Source organism: Lipotes vexillifer, unplaced genomic scaffold (genome assembly GCF_000442215.2).
Source record: "Lipotes vexillifer unplaced genomic scaffold, Lipotes_vexillifer_v1.1 scaffold940, whole genome shotgun sequence".
Lineage (NCBI taxonomy): Eukaryota > Metazoa > Chordata > Mammalia > Artiodactyla > Lipotidae > Lipotes > Lipotes vexillifer.
The window spans coordinates 597,292-618,258 of record NW_006775864.1 but is presented as its reverse complement, the minus strand read 5'-3'; the positions used below and the strand labels follow the sequence as shown (position 1 = coordinate 618,258).

Sequence of the window (20,967 nt, the reverse complement as noted above, 5' to 3'; positions counted from 1 at the left end):
ATCACAAGGTAATGAAGAGCCCATCTGGCATGTGGCTGAAGTGATACTCCAAGGCTTAGGTAGGGTAGACAGTGAACTTGCTCTATAAAAGGTCACTAAGTGATGGGTTTCAGCTTTCAGAGCCTAGTGAACTTGAAGTCTAGGAAAGGAAAGAGAATAAGTAGAATGCCAGAGAGGCTCTATCTTCTGTTTGGAGGAAGAGAACGGAAGGGAAGTATTATCTACTCAAATTAGTATGAGTCATTGCCCTAGAATCTTCTAGTAATCTCATTAAAATGCAGATTCCCTGAGTCTATTACAGACGTTATAAACCAGAAACTCTTGGGATGGTGCCCTGGAATCTGTACTCTGTAGAGTTACTCAGGTGATTCTCAAACGAACTAGAATTTAAGAATCACTAGTTTAGAGAAAACAAAACAAAACTCATGGACTGACTGGTGGTCTCCAAGTTCAGTGACTGAAGCTCAAACACTTCTTCCCTTCAGAAGTACCTAGGGATTAGCTGCCAGACAAAACAATCTGCAGAGAAAAACTCTGAATACATTCCAAGCAGCATAAAAGGATTAAACCTTATAGTAAAGGCTAACTTTGAAAGTAAGAAAGCAAGGACAAGTAAGGTTTTCCTGCCCTGAGATTTATTTAACTGGAAACCTAGTCGTTCCTTTCACAACTACATATAAGCCAGCTTAACCTATAACCAACAGGAAAAGTGACAACAAATGAATCCCACTCATACCAAAGAATTTCCAAATAAGTGGCTGATATCAGACCTTCTGTCATTTGACAGAGATCAGAGAAACAAAGCACAACAAAGGGAAGAAACGGAGAAAGAGAAAGCTGAAAGTTTAGCACAAGCCCAACTGCCTTCCTTTAAGCAAATGAACTGCCAGTAAGTAGTTTGGGGAGTGTCAGGCTCCCTGACACTCATTCTCATTCATTGTATAATATGCATGGAATTCTCACTCATTGTATAACAAGCATTTGCTGAGTGCCTACTGCATTAGTCCCATCATGTGATTTAGTTTACGAAGTCAAATAAGGAGTTTTTTGATATCAAGAAGCTAATATCCAGGATCCAGACATGGCTTAAGCCTGCCCAGGATTTTCCATCACATTCCATTTCTAAACTCATCTCCCAAGTTTTGGTGTGGAAAAAAAAAAAAGAAGAAGCAACTATCCAGTAACTCTATTTTGTTGACATGTTATGTACAGTACGCTGTGGGAGCACAAAGGGTGGGGTCTTAAATTAGACCTGGGATGACAGAATGTTTCCTGCAATAAATGACATGAGCTGAGTATTGAAGACATGTGAAGGATGAACCGCAGGCACTCACATCAGGAGTTGGAAGGCCCCTGCAGTTACTCAGAAGGGAGGGGCGGCTGAGCTGAGGCACAGTCCTGGAGATGAAGGTGGGGTATGAATGATATTCCGGAGGTAGAATATGCTGAACTTGGGGACTGATTAGATGTGGGGGGTTTTAGATTACTGGCTTCAGTGACTGGGCTGGTAATGGACCACTTACATTTATAGGTAATACAGGAGGAAAAACAAGTCTGGGTGGGATGAGGGAAAGGAAAAGTTGAATTTCAATCCACTGAGTTTATTATAGGAATACAGCATGAAAGATATTGAGATGTTCATACGTTCAACAAATATTTATTAAATTCCTTCTGTGTGTCAGTCAGTGTCCATCAGGCAAGCTAATGGATCCAGCAGAATGTTCTGGACGAGCAATACAGGTGGAGGAACCTTCATCGTATAAATGGACACTGAAGACATGGCTGAGGGCGTTAAGGGGAAGAGTGTAAGTGAGAAAAGCAAGTCTGAGGACAACGCTGGGGAGCATCGCTATTTAAGGGTGAGGCTAAAGGAAGAGCCCAGGATGAAGACAGAGAAACAATGGCTCCACTCAAACTGAACCCAAATGAAGAGCTTGTTGAGTCACAGAAAACAAAGGAAACTTCTATAAAAGAAGGAGCCAACGTATATAGAGTACAGATGCCCCACTTACATTACTTAGCGCGTCTGCCAATACGAGGTCAGTGATGAGAGCAGACTGAGTGAAGTAGGGGGGATGCAAGCCACGCTGAGGGGTCGACCAGCGTCGGAGGAGGAGAGCAAGGGAGGACGACTCATCCTGGCGCCTCGGCTGCATTTACGAGAAGACTTGAGCAAGATTCATCGTTTTAAACACATACCACGCCTCATCCCTACCCTCTCTATATGCCTGCCTTTTAGCCTTACATTCCTTATCTCTTTTCTCTCACTTGACTTTTGCTCACCTGCAAGCACGAATGCTAGCTATTCGATGCCCTCCTGAGAGCAGGTCTGATAGAAGTGGAGAGAGAAAACACACAGTCCCTGGGCACCTAGGAAATGGAGATCCACAGTAACACCAATGGCTATAGCTCTGAGGGCCCTCGATCTGCCTGGTAATGAGCATTCACTTCACACACACTTTAAATTCTTAAAAACAAAAACAAAACACTTGCCAGGTAAGGATTACCGTGTCTCTTATACAGGAAAGGGAAAAGAGGATCAGGAGGTTTAAGTCAGCACCTTGGATCACACAGACAGTGACAAAATTGGGGCTGGAATCCCAGTCTGTCTTATTCCCGTATCCACTCTACTTTTAAAATATCACAGGAAGGAAGGAACAGTTAAACAACAGGGAGGTTAAGAGAGTTGAAAATCAATCTGATCTGATACCCCTGTTTGTGTTAGAGCTAGTGCAGAACTCTGAATAGCAACAGCAAAGGCAGTGGATAGGGGCTGATGGAACAGGCAGCTCACCTCCCAAATCCCAACTTTATATCACCTAGCCAAATAAGTCACACTTTTAGGGAAGTACATCAGATAGAATTTTAAAAGATGCCGTCTTTGAAAGGTCAAGGAGTTGAATACTAGCCATTGGAAAAATACGTCAATATTTAGAAACCTGAAGGACATGAGGCTTTTGCCGATGGTGATTGCTCTGTTCTCTCTTATTGAAAAGTCTAAGCATGGTCCCAGTGTCTGACTACGTCCTCCTCTATTGCTATTAGATCTAAATCATAGGGACTATTTTTACCACAAAGAGAGGATAGCTTCCCCAGAAGGCTCATGACATTTCCTGAGCTAAGAACTGGTTTAGTCCCACATTATCTTTCAAGTTGTTTGCCCCAGTCTGCTGAAATAATAAGAGATGCTTGAGCCAGTTCTCATGAGGTTTCTTCTTGACGTGGGGAGAAGGAACAAGTGACACATTTTCATTACAAGGTCTGATCCAGACCCATCTGACTCTGATCTTTCTGGATCTGCAAAAGATCCATTTGTTAACTCAGATTTTCTCAGAAAGTCATGACAGGGAAGAAGTGACAATGATTTTGACATGAAAAAGATTTTACTGAGTGTTAGTTTTATTTCCTTTATGACCTACAACTCTACAGGTTGCAAAATACTTTATACTAGTTGGAACTACAGTGTTTTAGGGCCACTTGTTTGGTAATCGATAGCGTTACATAAAAAGCAGCTGAAAAAGAGAAAAAGTAAAATTAAGGAAATGGATACATTTATTCTATTTAAATAAATGTCTTTGCTCTTTTGCATTGTTTCTGTTCCTTACATCCTCCCAGATATGCAACTAAGTGTTGGTAATTGCTGGAAATAGCCACGAATTTTACAGAATAATTGGCTGTATTTTAAGACACACATTTTAGTGTGTACACTACATGGTGTAGCTATAAAGTATAAAATAGATTTTTGCATCTTGCTTTTGGAAATCATTCTCATTATTTTTTGTCACATGTGGTGTATATGTGTGAGCGTGGCAACATTTTATAGTTTGAAAGTTCTTCATAGTTTTTAGAAGTTACAAAATAATAGAATTAATTGCTTTGAATTTAGTCATTTTGCACTGGGAAAATATTGATTTCTTTCCCAACACCTTTAATTTCTAATGGAGCTTGAAATTAATTTTGGATTTTAATTCTATTTTATTCTGGGTTTGTACATCAGGGCCATTAATAATGTCAGGGGAGTGCTGAGAGAACTGTTTCTGAGCCAGGAGCCCCCAGTGAGCTTTGCAGCATTTGGGTCTCCGTCTTGTACAGAGAGGAGGAAAGTCTGTGTGGGAATGGATATCGCATTAGGATTTTATGGAGTCAAAAAATACAGCCTGTAAAAAGTCAGCCTCAGATCACTTGCTGAAGTTTGCATCATCATGCGTATTATGTGTGCATATTTAATCAGATCTGAAATGGTCAGGCCAGCAAAGGACAGATTCCATTAACCAAAATGCCTGGAAAATAGGCCTTTCTGATTCATAAGGTAATAGTTTACTATTATATATGTATATGGTATATGCACACACATTTATACTAATATAAATATATCACAAACTACAAATTTTAAAATAATTTATATACAGTCTTTCTTTGAGGTTTCAAAATGTTTTTACATAATTTTATACAGTCTCTACTAAAGGGAGTGATTATAATGAATTGGCGCAGAGACTCCTTGCGGCCTATGTGCTCATGCACAGCCACAGCGTACGAGCGCATCCCCCACAATTGCTCCCAGAGCTTTCCTAGTCGCCCCACAGTGGCTGCCCCCAGGCTGATGAATGTCAGTGGAGAGTAACGTCGGGAGCTGTGGGTGTGACTTCTCTAACCACACCTTCCAATGTAGAGCCAACTTTTCAGGATCATTTCTCAAAATAGTCTCTATGTTCTAGGTATTTTAAACGCCCTGAAAGTTGAAAAAGCTTTGCCAGAAGGAGGGCAGTCCAGCAAAATACAGATTTCACAAAATAGACAGAGAGGGTTTGAAATCTTGACTCTGCCATGTACTGTGAACCGCAGTTATTCATCTGCAAAACGGAATAAGAATATCTTCCTTACGTGCAGTTTTGAAGATTACATGAAATAGTATATGTAAAGTCCAATACTTAACATCCTTCCCTCTCTGTTCCCATTAATTTTCTTTCAACCCACAGTATATGTTCAAAATTAAAAATTCAATCAACATATACGAACTACTAGGTTTCTCAAGAAATATGGGAATAGTTGGCCTATGCCCACACAACTTACATTCTGGGGGAAAAATTATAAACAAACATTTGGAAAAACTAATTAGTGTATAAATAGCAGAAAAATCACAAGATAATAACTGCTATTGAAAAATAAGAAAAAAGGAGAAATCTCTTTCAGCTTGAGTGATCAGCGAAAATTTCACAAAATAGAAAGAGACTATGAACTGGATCCCACAGAGCAAAAATGTGGTGAAAGTGGGAAGAAGGACATTTGGGGATGGATTTGGGAGGAGGGCGTAAAGCAAAAAACGGGACAGGAAAGCACGAGGGGATGTGTGGCACTGCTTATAGGGATGGACATGAGCAAGCAGACTGTGGAGGGTTGAACAGTGTCCAGCAAAAACGCACATCCACCAAGAAACTCGGAATGAGATTGTATTTGGAAAGAAGGTCTTTGTAGATGTAATTAGTTAAGATGAGTCATACTGGATTAGTATACACCCTAAATCCAATGACTGATGCCTTCATAAGAGAAAAGAGAGGGAGATTCAGACACACAGACATGGAGACACACAGGGAGGAAGGCCATGTGAAGACAGAGGTAGAGACTGGACTACAATAGCCAAGGAACGCCAACAATTGCTTGTCAACCACCAGAAGCCAGGAAGACGCAAGCCAGGATTCTTCCCTGGAGCCTTCAGAGGAGGCATGACCCTGCTGATACCTTGATTTCAGGCTTCCAGAACCGTGAGAGAATAAATATCTGTTGTTTTAAGCCACCAAGTCTGCGGTCTTTTGTTAAGGCAGCCCTAGGACATTGCTACACGTAACATCCCATCTCTTGGAGTCATTTATAAAGAGAAGGACAAAAAGTACCCCTCCTTCAACTTGCTTTCTGACCCTTTTCTGATCATGGATAAAGTAGAGACTTTGTCTCATACATAGTTCACTATAAGATTTAAGAGGGAGTCAGTTCTGTTGATAATGAAGCCCCCTTTTACATGCAATTTTCTATAGAACATAATTTGGCATAAAGAAAATTTCATGGACCAGACACCAGGAACACTATGAAATGAGAAGAAAGTTAGTCTCTTACTGAGAAACAAAAAGTTTTTTATTATAAGAAGCTGTGCCCCAAAGAGAGATCCTCCACTGAGTAGGCAGAGGGCTTGGGATGTTCAGAGCCTGATAAACATGTCTTCTTAGTCGTTCAAGGTATGCTATATGTGTGTGTGCACGTGTATGCGTGTGCACATACAGACACAATCACAGTGCAGTTGCTCTTACATGTGTTTAATACTTACCAGGTGCTGAGCAACGAGTGTGTGGATGAAAATGACATGCTCAGTGCCCTGAGAAAGTCATAGTTGGTTGTGAGAGAGATTATTTCAGTGTAAGGCAGTTATTGTTGACACAGATGGGGGCTGGTGTGAAGTATGCCTCAATAAGTGTGTAGAACTTGATTTGATTTCTACTTGAGATCTATCTAGTATAAGAGCTGTCAATGTGTTTACCTCTTGTATTGTAGGTGATTTGTTAGAAACCTGACTGGTCTGTTTATCCATTAATAGTTTTAATGTAAGAATGTCTGTGCCTTTGTCTTTGATAAGTTTTAATACCTGATTTGTAAACTTCTCATTATTTCTTATGAATAGAATGTCCTTCATCAAAGAGAAAAGAGTAAATGCTGTGATAGATTATAGAGCCTATAATTCATGCCCCATCTTTATCCATAAACTATTCCAAAAGAGAAATTATGCCAGTCACTCTTGCTTACTGCCATTTAAAAAAAAATTTTGGCTTTGTTTTTGCTTTTATTTTTAAATCTTGTTCTGGTTTTGCTGAGAAAAAACACTATCCTCTTGACTTCACTTTTTTTTTTTTTGCGGTACGCGGGCCTCTCACCGATGCAGCCTCTCCCATTGCGGAGCACAGGCTCCGGATGTGCAGGCTCAGCGGCCATGGCTCACGGGCCCAGCCGCTCTGTGGCATGTGGGATCCTCCTGGACCGGGGCACGAACCCGTGTCCCCTGCATCGGCAGGCAGACTCTCACACTGCGCCACCAGGGAAGCCCTTGACTTCACTTTAAAAATGCTTTTTGGCCCTAAGTATATATTTAAACCTAAGGCAGGAAGTAAACTTACTTTAAAAATAAATTCCTACTTCTAAACTGCATCTACATGATCTCTAGGGTTACCAGAAATATGCACAAAGCCACCTCTCCATCCACAGATCGCGGTGTAGAAAGCAAGGGAGCTGGAAACTCTGTGCAATCAACCTTGCAGTTCAAAGGTTGAAACACTCATCCTTCTCTCTCCATCCACTCTAACAAGCCTCCCTCCACATTCCCTCCTCCAGCCACCCCTGCTTGAAGTCTTCCTTTTTTAGTTGACAGGTAGCAGGTAGCCACATTCTGGGGAAAAGAATTGGGACAAAATTCAGGAAATTAGGGTGGTTGCACACCTCTTGATAAGATGACTGTAGAAGGCAGCATGTCAGGACATGTACTTTATTTTTTAGGCATAATCTCTAATCTTAATATACTATGACATCGATAAATATTTCAAAGTATCTACTAACCTACCCCTTCTCAAACTTTGTATATTTATTCTTAATTTTTTAAGTCTATGGACAACAAGCTCATCTTCCCAACTATCAAAGTTCTGTTGGTTGCACTCACGAAAAGCAAAAAGTTCCTCAAGATTCAAGTATGATTCTTCACGGGGATCCTCATTGAAAAAGCACAATGGAGACACAATTTTCTTAAACTAACCAACAGAAAGACTGCTGGAATCTAAATGATCCTAGCATGAAAATTACGGTTTGTACGGATTAAATTTGTTTTTTTTTTTTGATTACCACATGTGAAATTGATGAGTCAAGTGTCAACGTGAACCCATTCCCTGGCTAAGGAACCACATGTGGTAGAATTTAGGGCCTGATATTCATTTATTTCATCTTAAGATAGGTGGTACATGAGAAGCATAGGGTGAGACAAGTAGGAAAAGGAAGTACCAATTTGAATGAAAACTGAACTAATTCAGAGCCCCTTAGAATTTTTTATATAGTAAATAAATTACTTGGGTTTTAAAGAAATATGCTTTTATTATGTATAAGGTCTTTCAAAATCTAATCTGTAGGTATAAGGGATAGGGGAAAATGCTGTCTATTAGTAAACTTTCTTCTGTGATGGCGAACAGCAATTCAAATGCTCCTCTACAAATCTGTCTTCCATACTATCTCTGCCCTATGAGTCATTCTGTATCATTATTTTTATTTCTAAACTACATGTTAGCCCAAAAACCTAGTTCAGGCTGTTGGAATAAAGCTGGGTGAAAATGACAACTTTCACTGGAGCTGTGGCAATGGCACTGAGGCAAAGCAAAAGTTGCAAGACAGGATTGATACCACATTTTATCTGGTGATGGTGGAAAGCATGTCCTAAGCGGTGGATTCAGTGTTGATGAGAAGAGGAGGATTTGTTCTGCAGTCACTGCACTTCTGTCACCCACCACTGATCCTGCTTCCTCTCCTGGTCCCCGTTTCACTTCAGCACTCTTTGGACGACTGGCCTTGTGGCTCATCAGCTACATGGCCAGGTGAGAAGAGATTTCTATTACAGCTCAGGCTTTCCCAGTAGGTGCCCTTATCACAGAGTAGTAGATGCTCTAACGGCTAACTAGGAAGCAGTGTTGCCGCCTGGAGTTTCCTACCTGCCTTCCTCGAGGCATCTAAGGTATGTACAACTCCAGTACTTCTCCCAGAGCTGCTATTATGTCATGAGAAGGCAGGACAGGCTCCATTACTGGTTGTTTCTCTCCTGTGGAAGTTCAGGATAGCTTCTTCTCTCTCACATGGCTTAAGTCAGCTTGATTTAAAGAATTATACAAAGGAAAAAATAGTCCTTTTGGACAATGAATTAACCAAGCTTGTTCCATTCACCTTGCTCCAGGTACTGTAGAAACTTTCAGAAGAATCAATCTGGCCCAACAAAATTCAGGTTTTATTCATTCAGGAAGTCATATAGAGGTGAAGGAAGGGAAGCCCATAGAGGTGTTTCTTTATCCAGTCTAACTGGATGGCTTCACTTGCCCCTATCCAGCACAGAGAACATTGATCACATGACTTGGCAAGCAAGACATGGTTAATTGATGTCTCAATAGGCTTGGATAATGGAAGAGTATTATTAGGACATTTTGATGTCTGCTAATGAATAATGACAGCAATTTTGTAGGTGTCAACATTGTCTGGCACTTAGTGCTGGCATCTGTGATGGCAAGAAAGGTCTTTCGGGCTTCCCTGGTGGCGCAGTGGTTGAGAGTCCGCCTGCCGATGCAGGGGACACGGGTTCGTGCCCCGGTCCGGGAAGATCCCACATGCCGTGAGCGGCTGGGCCCGTGAGTCATGGCCGCTGAGCCTGTGCGTCCGGAACCTGTGCTCCGCAACGGGAGAGGCCACAACAGTGAGAGGCCCGCGTACCGCAGGAAAGAAAAAAAAAAAAAAGAAAGGTGTTTCAGGACTAGTGTTGGCATATTTTGCAGACTGGAGCCACCACGGCAGCTCTGGAACAAAGTTACCTTGTGAGACAAAGGAGCTACAAGCCATTAGATCTTTTCCTTGCTATACTTGAAAATCAGACCACGGTTTTTAAGGGAAAATCCATATACATTTAGAGTATTTCACTTTTACCTGACTAAAAGATTTTCAAATAAAACATTTTACTAGAATTTGGAAGCAGTCAGATATGAGAACACCCAAAATGTGGACCAGCAAAATTTTCTTGGAAACTGCTGCACTTTCCATGGGAAACTTTTGCTTTTAACAGAATTAGCTGTTTACAACAAATATAATAGAAGAACATTATTTGCGTGGATGGACATTTTCACTCCAGATTCCAGCAATCTGAACTATACTGTTCTCAACACTTTTGCCAGGAGGGAGTAGAAAGGAGGAAGAAAAGCAGAATGCAACAATAATAAGAAAAGAAAAGAAATGGAGAGCTCTTTGTTCACCACCATTTTGTAAAGATAGAAACAGGAACCAATAATGCATTCTTCAGGTTTTCATCATGTGAGTGTTAAAAAAAAAAAAACCATGATTGGGACTGATATATATACACTACTATGTACAAAACAGGTAATTAATGAGAACCTACTGTATAACACTGGGAACTCTACTCAATGCTCTGTGGTGACCTGAGAAGGAAACCTAAAAAAGAGTGGATGTATGTATATGTATGACTGATTCACTTTGCTGTACAGCAAGAAACTAACACAACACTGTAAAGCATCTATACGTCAATAAAAATTAATAATAAAAACATCACGAGATTTATTATTGAGTAGTTTTTTCACAAAGAGCTTGGCAAACAAAGCCAGGTGTCTTGAAATTTAAGGAGTATAAATTTGACACAGCTGGGTCGCAGCTGGAGGAGTTCCTGAAGGAAGAAAGCTTTTCATTCTTTAGATTTAGGTTAACAACCACAAAGTAACCTTAAAATTAGTTTTGTCTTCATCAGTTGTTGCCTAACATTATATTACATCCTAAATAGTTGAGGCAAACTCTAGTAATGCAAAAACATTTCTGTCATTTTCAGTAAAAGAAACGACCGCTGAAGTGACGCCACGTAATCCAATGGCTCTTTATAAATGTTCTCCAAACATTGTTCAATAGTCTTATAAGTTCTCCTTAGTTCAGAGATCACTGTAAGTCAACAGTCTGTTAGGCAGACTTTAAAGTCATTTATGGATTGACTTGGCGAGGGAAACTCAACTCTTTTCGTCTAAAGAATAAAAGTAAATATGTTTCACAGTAAAAATGAGTGATGAAGAATCACGTCTGAAGCCATACTTCAGAACCGAGGTACCGAGAGGCCACTGTCCTCTGGCCACATCTCAATCCACCTACTGGACTCCACATCCTGCTGCTCCTTTGCTGGGAAGTCTCTTCAAAGTGTTACATTTGTAACTGTAGCTATCATCTCTGGAGAACCACCTGTGTTGATTATAACTATGCTAGACATTTTACACATTATCTGTACCCTTCACAACAATACTGATAGAAGATACTATTATTCTCATTTTATTAATAATGAAACAGGGCAATGATATTCTGGTAAACCAGTTTTACAAAAAAAAAAAAAGTTCGTATTTGTAGGGTTTGTCAAGTTCCATGGGGTAAATTCTCCCACTGTACCTGGTTCAAGGTACCAAGCTTTAACAACCAGCTCACAAAGTTCCAGAATACTTAACAATCCTGGCTGCAGCACACCATTCAAACAGGGTGGTGCTAATCTGGGAGATTTAGCAACTTCCCCAGGATCCTATGACATGTAAAAATCTAAGTGAGTATTCCCCTTGAGGTTTGAGGACTCCAAAGCTGGGTCTCCTCACAAGCATGCTTCTCCACACTCCATGTTTATTTCTGCCTTGGACTCTGCCAGTCCCAATCTTTATTCCCCAAAAAACAAGGACTTTAGCCAGTGTTCAGTTCCTGCTTGAACCCTTCCTGACCATCTTGGCTGCATTGTTCTCTCTCTCCTATTACATATACATACTAGCCTTTACACCAGTTTGGCACATAAACATCTACTAATATATTAATGTTTCCTGAATATTTGTCCTGCTTCCTTTTCTAACTACCTCATCTACTTAAGGAAATGGGCTCTTGTCTGTAATTTTGCATCCACATAGTGTGCTGCACACAAAATAGACATAATATTACTGAATGAATTGAAACTGTCTATGAGTTAGAGATACTCCTATACACCAAGCTTGTAAAGCTGAAGACTTGCAATAGGAGCACAGTGACTAATGTCAATATGAAAGCAAAAAAAGTTTGATTTGGGAAATGTCAGATGGATCAAAGGAGAGGCACATAGTGCTTTTAACTTTAATTCTCCTTTCTTTTTTTTTTTTTTTTTTTTTTTTTTTTTGCGGTACGCGGGCCTCTCACTGCTGTGGCCTCTCCCATTGCGGAGCACAGGCTCCGGACGCGCAGGCTCAGCGGCCATGGCTCACGGGCCCAGCCGCTCCGCGGCACGGGGGATCCTCCCGGACCGGGGCACGAACGCGTGTCCCCTGCATCGGCAGGCGCACTCTCAACCACTGCGCCACCAGGGAAGCCCTAATTCTCCTTTCTTGTGCTCTGAGTGGATATAAACATCTCAGAAGTTTCCTTCCTTATCTTTCAATTAAACAGCCCTCCCTCCCTCAGATTTCTTCCCCCTAATGGAACTTGGCAAAGGTACAGAGGTGGGTGTTTTCTATCCCTTTTTCTCCTCACTCTGAACCTTGGATGAGATAGTCACAGGGGAACTGAATGAATAATGTCAACTCCTTCAAGACCTGGCTCTGGCATTTTATCACCTCTGAGAAGTTCACAGGTTCACAGCTCCTCTGTTGGTAGAGCAGTCTGCTTTTCAATATGCATTTGCAGATCAACTTTTTGCAAAGGCTCTTTATTCCAAGAGAAAGATATAGGTTTGAAACTATTGAAAGAGTCTTTGTAAAACTGAAATTAAATCCTTTCTTTCTATGTTTAATCTTAGCCATCTTTCCAAAGCAAGGCATGAAAGAGGGGATTAATTTGAAATTTGGGGTGCCTTAGAAATGTAAAGGTGCTTGGGCTGTGTTTCTCCAAATGACCTGCACTATTTTATTAATTAGTTAATTTATTTTTGCTGTGGGTCTTCGTTTCTGTGCGAGGGCTTTCTCTAGTTGTGGCAAGCGGGGGCCACTCTTCACCGTGGTACGCGGGCTTCTCACTATCGCGGCCTCTCTTGTTGCGGAGCACAGGCTCCAGACGTGCAGGCTCAGTAGTTGTGGCTCACGGGCCCAGTTGCTCAGCGGCTTGTGGGTCCTTCCCAGACCAGGGCTCGAACCCGTGTCCCCTGCATTAGCAGGCAGATTCTCAACCGCTGTGCCACCAGAGAAGCCCCCGACCTGCACTATTTTAATCCAATGTAATTTATTTGGTTGTAGCTGAAAGAGAGAACGGCCTCTAAATCCCCTTCCAACATTTCTATACAGATAGCAATCCTCACTTCTCTCCACCTTACTTTATTTACAGAGGCCAGGTGAGAATGTGAGCAAAGGAGATGCTGGGATGATTGTTTCTTTTCCTAATTAAGTGTGGTTTCAGGAAGTGACAGCATTTGTCATTTTTCCTCTTTCCCCAAATGCTGCAGCTCTGGTAAGAAAGTGAGCTTCTCAGCTAGAGAATACACACAGCCAAGCACTAGCTTTTGCTAATATTGTAATTGTACATATTCTACTGATAACTGCTTTCTCTACCCAGCACCATGCTGAAGCTGCAGCCTCCTCACCCTGATTTCTCTCTGCCAATCTGATCAGACAAAAAACAGAAATAAACAAGTAAATAATCTGATAATAACCTCTGAAAAGATGAAACGATTGCTTAAAAACATAAAGAATTTGTGATATAGCATTAAATAATTTCCCATATAATTACATTTATAAATATTTTGTAAACATGAAAATTACCAACCTAGACTGTAAAAGGTAAGCACATGGTACAATTTACCCTCAGCTCACAATCCCAATGAACCAGGGATATGAAAATGAATTAAGATTATAAGGACTTTTATTTTTAATGCAATTATGCACTTCTTTGGAGGAGGCTGTCCAACACTCTATTCTAGTATCCCTGCCTTGTTCCATTCTCATCTCCACACTCCACACCTGTCCTATATGCAGGACAGGATCAGCTCTCAACATACTGATGAATGAACAAATGATGGTGGGAATCAGAACCCTGGTGTCCCACGGCACCACAGTCACTCTCTAAATGACAAGGACACACTGAGCATATCAAGTAGCTCATGGTGTAGGAATGGAGAGGGGGGGATGAGAGGGAGGTAAAATGGGAAGAATTTGGCAATCGTTCACTTGATAACAAAGAGGCACAGTCTGGCTACTTAGTGCCATGTCTAGATTAGAAACAGCAGATTCACCCTGTTCATATAAATCAGCCTGGGTAGCCATTATATTTGCTAATACAGCCTTTTATCTTTTCAGTGAGTATTGGCTAAAATATTTAGACACTCTCTGATCTTTTCTTTGAGAATCAACTGTATCAGTACTCTGTATCCTTAAGCTACTTATAAGCAGACAAAAATTTGGCTGGCTGTTTTTTAAGACTTCGCAGTGCAATAAAAGTTACAACAAGATCTAGGATGCTTTCTATATTTACAAAGCACTTTAAGAGACAATATTTCATTGAATCTCCCAGAAGAAACAAGTTCAGAGAGGTTAAGTGATTGTCAAAGCACAAAGCCAGGGCAGCCCAGAGGGGGAAATAAAGGAGGCGAGGAGGAAGTGTATTAAACCCAGTGCTTCTCGTTTAATTGCTATTAGTGACCTGTAACTAACAGCATGTAATGGGAGAGCTGACCTCACCCTCCAGGGGTGTAGGTGGAATCCACACAAATGTGCTAAGAGGGCTGGAGGAATGGGAGAGGGTACAGCCCTACACTAGGCACGCTCAGCTGATGACAGAAAAACCGCTGGCCAGATAGCCTGAGGGCTTCACAGTAGATCATCTGATTTAAACCCTGAGTTCTTTTCCACAGTTCTACTGTAGTAAGAACACACACATGATATTACATGAAAATCAAAGGATTATGCTCATCTTATTCAAATTTCATACCAAGTTTAAACAGTTTTTTATCATTCACTAGATGGTCAGTATTTAAACACATCTATATTTGTTTTATTTTATTTGTGTGTGTGTGTGTGTGTGTGTGTAAGTTCAAATCCTGTTAATATAACTTTTTTAACATCTTTATTGGAGTATAATTGCTTTACAATGGTGTGTTAGTTTCTGCTTTATAACAAAGTGAATCAGCTATACGTATACTTATAACAAAGTGAATCAGCTATACGTATACTTATAACAAAGTGAATCAGCTATACGTATACATACATCCCCATATCCTCTCCCTCTTATATTTATTTTAGAACAGCTCATACAATCAGCCACACAGGAGTTGACTGCACTATGTTATCTAAGATCTTTTGTTGTCGTTGCAACTTATTTTGCCACTATTACTATATAGTCTCACAAGTTACTTTAACGAATGGTGCCTTAACATGACAATATTTTCCTCAAAGATTATTTGAAACGTGTGGGTTTGTGTGCCCATATATTGACTCTGTCCATATAATTTCTTAAAACTCTACACCTCTTGTGATTGTCTGTGCTGTCACGTCTATCACTGCGCCCTCTGCTTTGAATTAATGCATCTTTTATTCTCTACCCTCCTTTTTCTGTTTTCTTTTTTCCCTTTGGCTTTACTCTCTCTTCTTAGCTTTACAACCTTCATAAATTTGGATAAAGGACATTGATTTTTAAAAAGCTCTTGATGCTTCTTAGGTTATCTGTCATTTATTCACTCTTAGATTCAGTGCATATTCACTGAGCACATATTATATGCTGGGTGGGGTCTGGGGATAAAATGGTGGACAGAACCTGGCACTATCTCCTCTCAGATATTATAGTCTAGTGGAAAAGACAGATATTATTAAAGAATCACAAATGATAAATGCAAAATCACAGCCATCACCAAGGCTAAGAGGAAGATATATGTCTTGAAATAAGAGGATTTGACCTAATTACGGGTTCATGGAAAGCTTCCCTAAGGAGGTGACTACTGAGCTGAGATCTGAAGGATGACTAGGAACATGCCAAGCAAAGCAGAGAGGGAGGATGTGCAGAAGTCCTGTGGTCGTGGCAGTAGAAGGGGAGAGGGAACAGTTCGAGGGTACCACGCAAGTATGGAAAACTGAAAGGAGGCCAGTGGGACTAGAGGGGAGACAGGGAGGAAGAGTATGGCTGAAAACCAGGTTAAAGACACAGCCATACCAAGTAGGACCTTGTAAGCCAATTGAACTTAGAGCTGAAGGATGGATTCCAATTCCATAAGGCCATGATTCCACCCAATGACTGCCCTTTTTGTTTTTGTTTTTTTGGTAGCAATGGTCAAATTCCAAGTTGTCTTCATTGGTGTCTAAGTTTGTGGTAGTTCCAAATGGATGTGGGGGACCATATTTCCTTGTGCCAATAAATCTATGTTTTTATGTCCTAGGTTAGTGTGACTTTCAGCAGGTAGGAATAATTTCTTTTTAAAAAATTATACTTTGAATTAAGTTACTTATGGGTATAATGGATTATAAATAACATGGTGTGAGCTATTGAAATCCACTTCACTTTTCTTGTGTGCCGTAATAAGGTGCAGTATAATTTATGGTTTACAAATTTATAGACCCAGAGTCATAGCTCCAGACTACAGAATGTAGAATAGTTTCCTTTTAAATTTCAATTTTTCTTCTAAATCTGGCTGGTGAAAAATTTACTTCTGCATTTCTGTGGCAACATCAATCCCTGTTTCTTCTTAGTATTTCAGAATTCAGAAATCACATAATTTTAAAATTGGAAGAGATCTTCATAGGTCATCTAACTTACCTCCTCCTACTTCCTCTGGAAACAGTCATGTCTGTATATCTGGGCAAGGTGAAAGTCCCCCCTTTAATAAAAAGATATCTGGAAAAATATTTTCTCTCAGAATGAAGGTCTGGCAACTAGTAATTCTTATAGAGTTCCACCCCAAAACATTGCTTATATTTGTCAAATATCCTCTTGCACTTGTGAAAATAGTGAAAAGGTTTCAAATTATTGAGGATACCCTGGGGATTTTTAGGGCATTTCCATATAGGGGACTAATAGTATATGTAAAATGACTGAGGTCAAAGATAGACCCCAGCAGCATGAGAAAAAATATCTGCTAAGCCCTGGGATAAGGGATAGGTTTTTGAATTAATTTATGTAAACCAGAGCCATAATTATGAAGTGTAAAGAACACAGGTGAAAAAAATGAGAAGATAATTAGATCCTAAAAAGCATTTGAGGTACTGGAACGTGAGCTTGGAGATCTACTGAAAAGGGTCTATCTATCACTACTAAGAGAAAAATACTACAGCTATAAACATGAAGTTTTGCTCAAAATAAAGACAATTTCTTACACTTTGGGGAGAATGAAGTAGGGATAAGTCAATGTAACAAAGCAAATAAACTATTTAACATGATCATTCTACCCTCTGTGTCTCTGTGTCATGATTTTATGTTTTGATATGCTACTAGTCAGTTCTTAGAAATTGAGAATGGAATACCTGCATAAGGAAGTTTTTAAGGTATGCAACTGCAAGAATGTAATGTATTTGCATTTTTTCACAAACTAGCCTCCTTAGTTTTTGAACATGAAAAACTGTCTCTCCCTTTCCTTCAATCTGTGGCTTTTCTTGCAGGATTTCCTCACCCAAAGGATGACACCCTGTCTCCTCATGGGAGTGGTTTGTAAATGACAATCCTCTGAGCCCTGTATAGAATTCACTTGAAAATTAATTCCTCCATGGATAAGCAACAAATAAATAAACAGATAGGTCTAGGACATACCCAGATCACTTTTAATGTTCTTCAATTCTTCTGGAAAAACAAAACCCTATGGAAACCAATCATTCACTTCAAGCTCAAATCTGCCATGGAAACGATAGCAAACAATGAATGGCAGCATGAAATTAAGTGACAAATTGTGTGATATGGACAACTATTTCTATAGAAATTCAGAGCAAAGGGATGATTGTTCTGAATGGGATGAAGTGGCAATAATTTACTGAGTACTAACATATGCTAAAGCCCTTCTCAGTGTTCTCCACAAATCATCTCATTTAATCTCACAATGGCTTTATGAGGTGGTGCTGTTATTACTCTCATTTCACAAAGGAGAAAAATGAAGCTCAAATGGTTTTAGTGCCCACAATTACAAGTAAGTCATCCAAGTTCAAACTCAGGCAGTGTGACCTGTCAAAGAAGGGCTTCGGGCCTCCATCTTGGACTAAAACCCAGACTGGACAATCACGCAAGGAATAGCTTTCTCACCCCGGCCAAGCCTGGACCAGGGAAGAAAACGTGTTAAACAGCTAGCAGCCTAATTGTAATGTTTGAAGCTCTCCTAAATATTTAGTTTCACTAAACTTCAGATTTTAGTTAGCTGTTCTTTACCTTTTTAAACTAGTACTATTTTAAAATTACCATAGTTCCTTTACAAAAGGGACACTTGGTCTTTCACTGAAAATAATGAGGTAAAAATTTAATAATGCTAACAAAGGTCAAAACCACAGAACACAGAATAAGCAACTGGAAGTCTCAGCTCCTTGGATTTCAGAACTGTTAGAGAGCTCAGGAGGCATTTAGTCGACAGAGGAATTAAGGAAGTCCAAGAGAAGAGAATGACTTCCTGCAAAGGCACCCAGCATGGTGACCTCACAGGCAGCATCAGAAGCCCATGCAGTCACTGACTACGTAAAAATGCCAAATTGTTCATTCTGTATCAAACTGAATAGCATATAATATATAATTTTCACAGTATTATGTGCTGGGCCAGACCCTCCCAATTTTTAACTAATTCATGGGAGTAACTAAGAGATATATCAAGTCTTTTACCTTATTTGGAAGCATGTGCCTTCTACAACCCGCAAGATATATCTTTCACAACAAAATTGTGTCCAATCAATCCTTTCTTGAATTCTGCACTATGGTCTTCTAACCTCTATTTATGCACACACATGATTTTCAACATTTTGGCCTTATTTGGGGAAGACAATGAGCGATCAGGCTTTCATTGTTAAAATGAATGATTCTATATTCATACACACAAAAATTAAATAAAGGAAAAGTGGAATAAGCAGCAGGGAAGAGATAATTTCCCTCTTTTACATTTATAACTTCCCACAAGAGCCAAATCTAACCACACTTAGGACATTTCTAATACTTGGAGTTGTTAACGCTTTAAAAAAAAAAACAACTATTCAACTACTGGCATATATTTTAAATTGTTTTTAATTTAATATGTTTAAATGTCTTTTTTCTTTGCTGTGTATTCAATGAAAGAAGCAATTATTAAAAAAATTATTTGCTTTTACATTAAATATAAAAGTGGTCGCTGAGATAGGAAACACTTGTAACCACCACCAATTTCTTGTTCTTTCCTTTAGTTAGAATTTCCATTCTCAGAAACAAGATTGTGATAGTTAAAGGTGGTGTTTATAACATATTATATAAATTCTACTGGTGAAGGCACTTTGTTTCATATAAGTTACTTAGTTCAAGCATTATGTATCATACAATGAATGTCATATGATGAAAGTTAATATTTTGATGTGATTGGAAGGGTACAATTTTAGTCATAACTCCTTAATTCTAATTAATTTTAATATCAATCACTTCGGTTCTTTATTCATTAAAATACTTTTTTACATATCTATATATAAATACTGTAGAGTTGATGAATCTACTAAGTGTCTGTTTTAACTCTTTTATATCACCCTATTAATGTTAATTTTTCTAGTTCTTTTTGTCTCTTGGTGTTTTAAAATACCCTCCTAAACAAATTAATAAAATAAATTACAATTTTTTTTTCTTAGTTGAGGTCTTACAATATATGCTGAACTCAATGTCTTATTGTACATTACTACAAATAATGATATGAAAAGTCTCAGAGAACGGTATTACATTTTTACTGTCCCCAGAACTCTAATAATATTTTGCTTGTTATTATTTTCTAAAAGTGAAATGAAGAGAAAGCACTCTGTATACTTAGAGGATTTAGATACTAGATTTTCATACGGAGAGAAGACTGAAGAAGACTGAATCTCTGTCTTCCTTTCTTCTTACACACACACACACACACACACACACACACACACACACACACACACATTCATGCTACATAACAGATGACCTTCTTCTTTCAACTATATATTTTATGGCAAATCTGTCTTCAAAAGCGCTATGCATTATTGGAAAATTAACATTACAATTATAAAGTTAATATTCATTTTTTAATAATCTTTGAATTATAAAAATATAATTTTTATTTAACTTTTCAGGGAAAAGCTATTATGTAAAACAAGGCACATCTGTGTTCTAAAAAACATTTTTGCATGCTTTTTATTTTTTAATATTTAAAAAAATTTGCCTTCTTGCATTTTTATTTTACATATACAACTTCAATGGACTTTCTTACACTTTCCAGCTCATTTTTCTGATCTAAAAAATGTGGCCAAATAGTTCTAAAAGAGCGCTGAGACAACTATCATCCAGAAACTAAATGTTCAAATTACACTCTGTCTGCCTCTCTGATGAACTGATAAATGAGTATCCAGTCAGAGATATCATACTAACACAATTTTCCAATCTATCCAGACAGATGTGGCTTAGACACATAAAGGCACATCCAAGAACAGCATTCCAATCTCAACTACATGTTTATGGAGCTTCGGAAACGTTGGTCCTTCTTTTTGAGTCATTAGGCTTGAGAGAATATATTTTGACAACTAGAATACTATTCTAGAAAAGCAACAGTGAAATCTGGGTTCTTCAGAATCAAGTGATTTACTATGTGGATTATTCAGGTTGCTGAGCTTTAAAGCATAGCTGAAGACCTAGGATTCTCATGCAATTACAAGTTTAAAGTGAGATAAATTGGCACTCACAGTTGTGGCAGGTGGCCCCACTGTATCCCGTCTCATCACAAGTGCATATGAAGCTGTCCCACGTTTGCGAGCACTTCCCACCATGCTCACAGTGATTGGGCACACATCTGTCAGAGAAAGAGACAAACAGAAATAAACCAACAAACAAATGAGATTTATGACTGGCTAAATTCCAAGCTGTCTGGGCAATATATCATTTCAATGCCAGGTTGCCTTACCAAGGCAATTAATCCTTGTTAGTTTAAGCAGATTAATATGATTCATGATGGAAGGTGCCAAGTGCACAAAAGATGATGTATCACAGGCTTGGTGTTCCCCATTTTTGAGTAAACAGTAGAAATTAACAAACAGCTGAGAGATTCATTTGCACATCACAGATTCATTT

The 20,967-nt window shown here is 39.2% G+C and overlaps 1 protein-coding gene across 1 annotated transcript in view; it reads right to left on the bottom strand.

The window, feature by feature from the left end:
* The window catches only part of LOC103075697 (contactin-associated protein-like 2), a gene marked incomplete at its 3' end in the record, with an annotated part of 1,289,195 nt that overhangs the window by 680,433 nt on the left and 587,795 nt on the right, over nt 1-20,967 (bottom strand). The window contains exon 9 of the mRNA XM_007450234.1: nt 20,583-20,689. Within this exon, the coding sequence (XP_007450296.1) occupies nt 20,583-20,689 (107 nt within the window). The remainder of the gene's footprint in view (nt 1-20,582; nt 20,690-20,967) is intronic.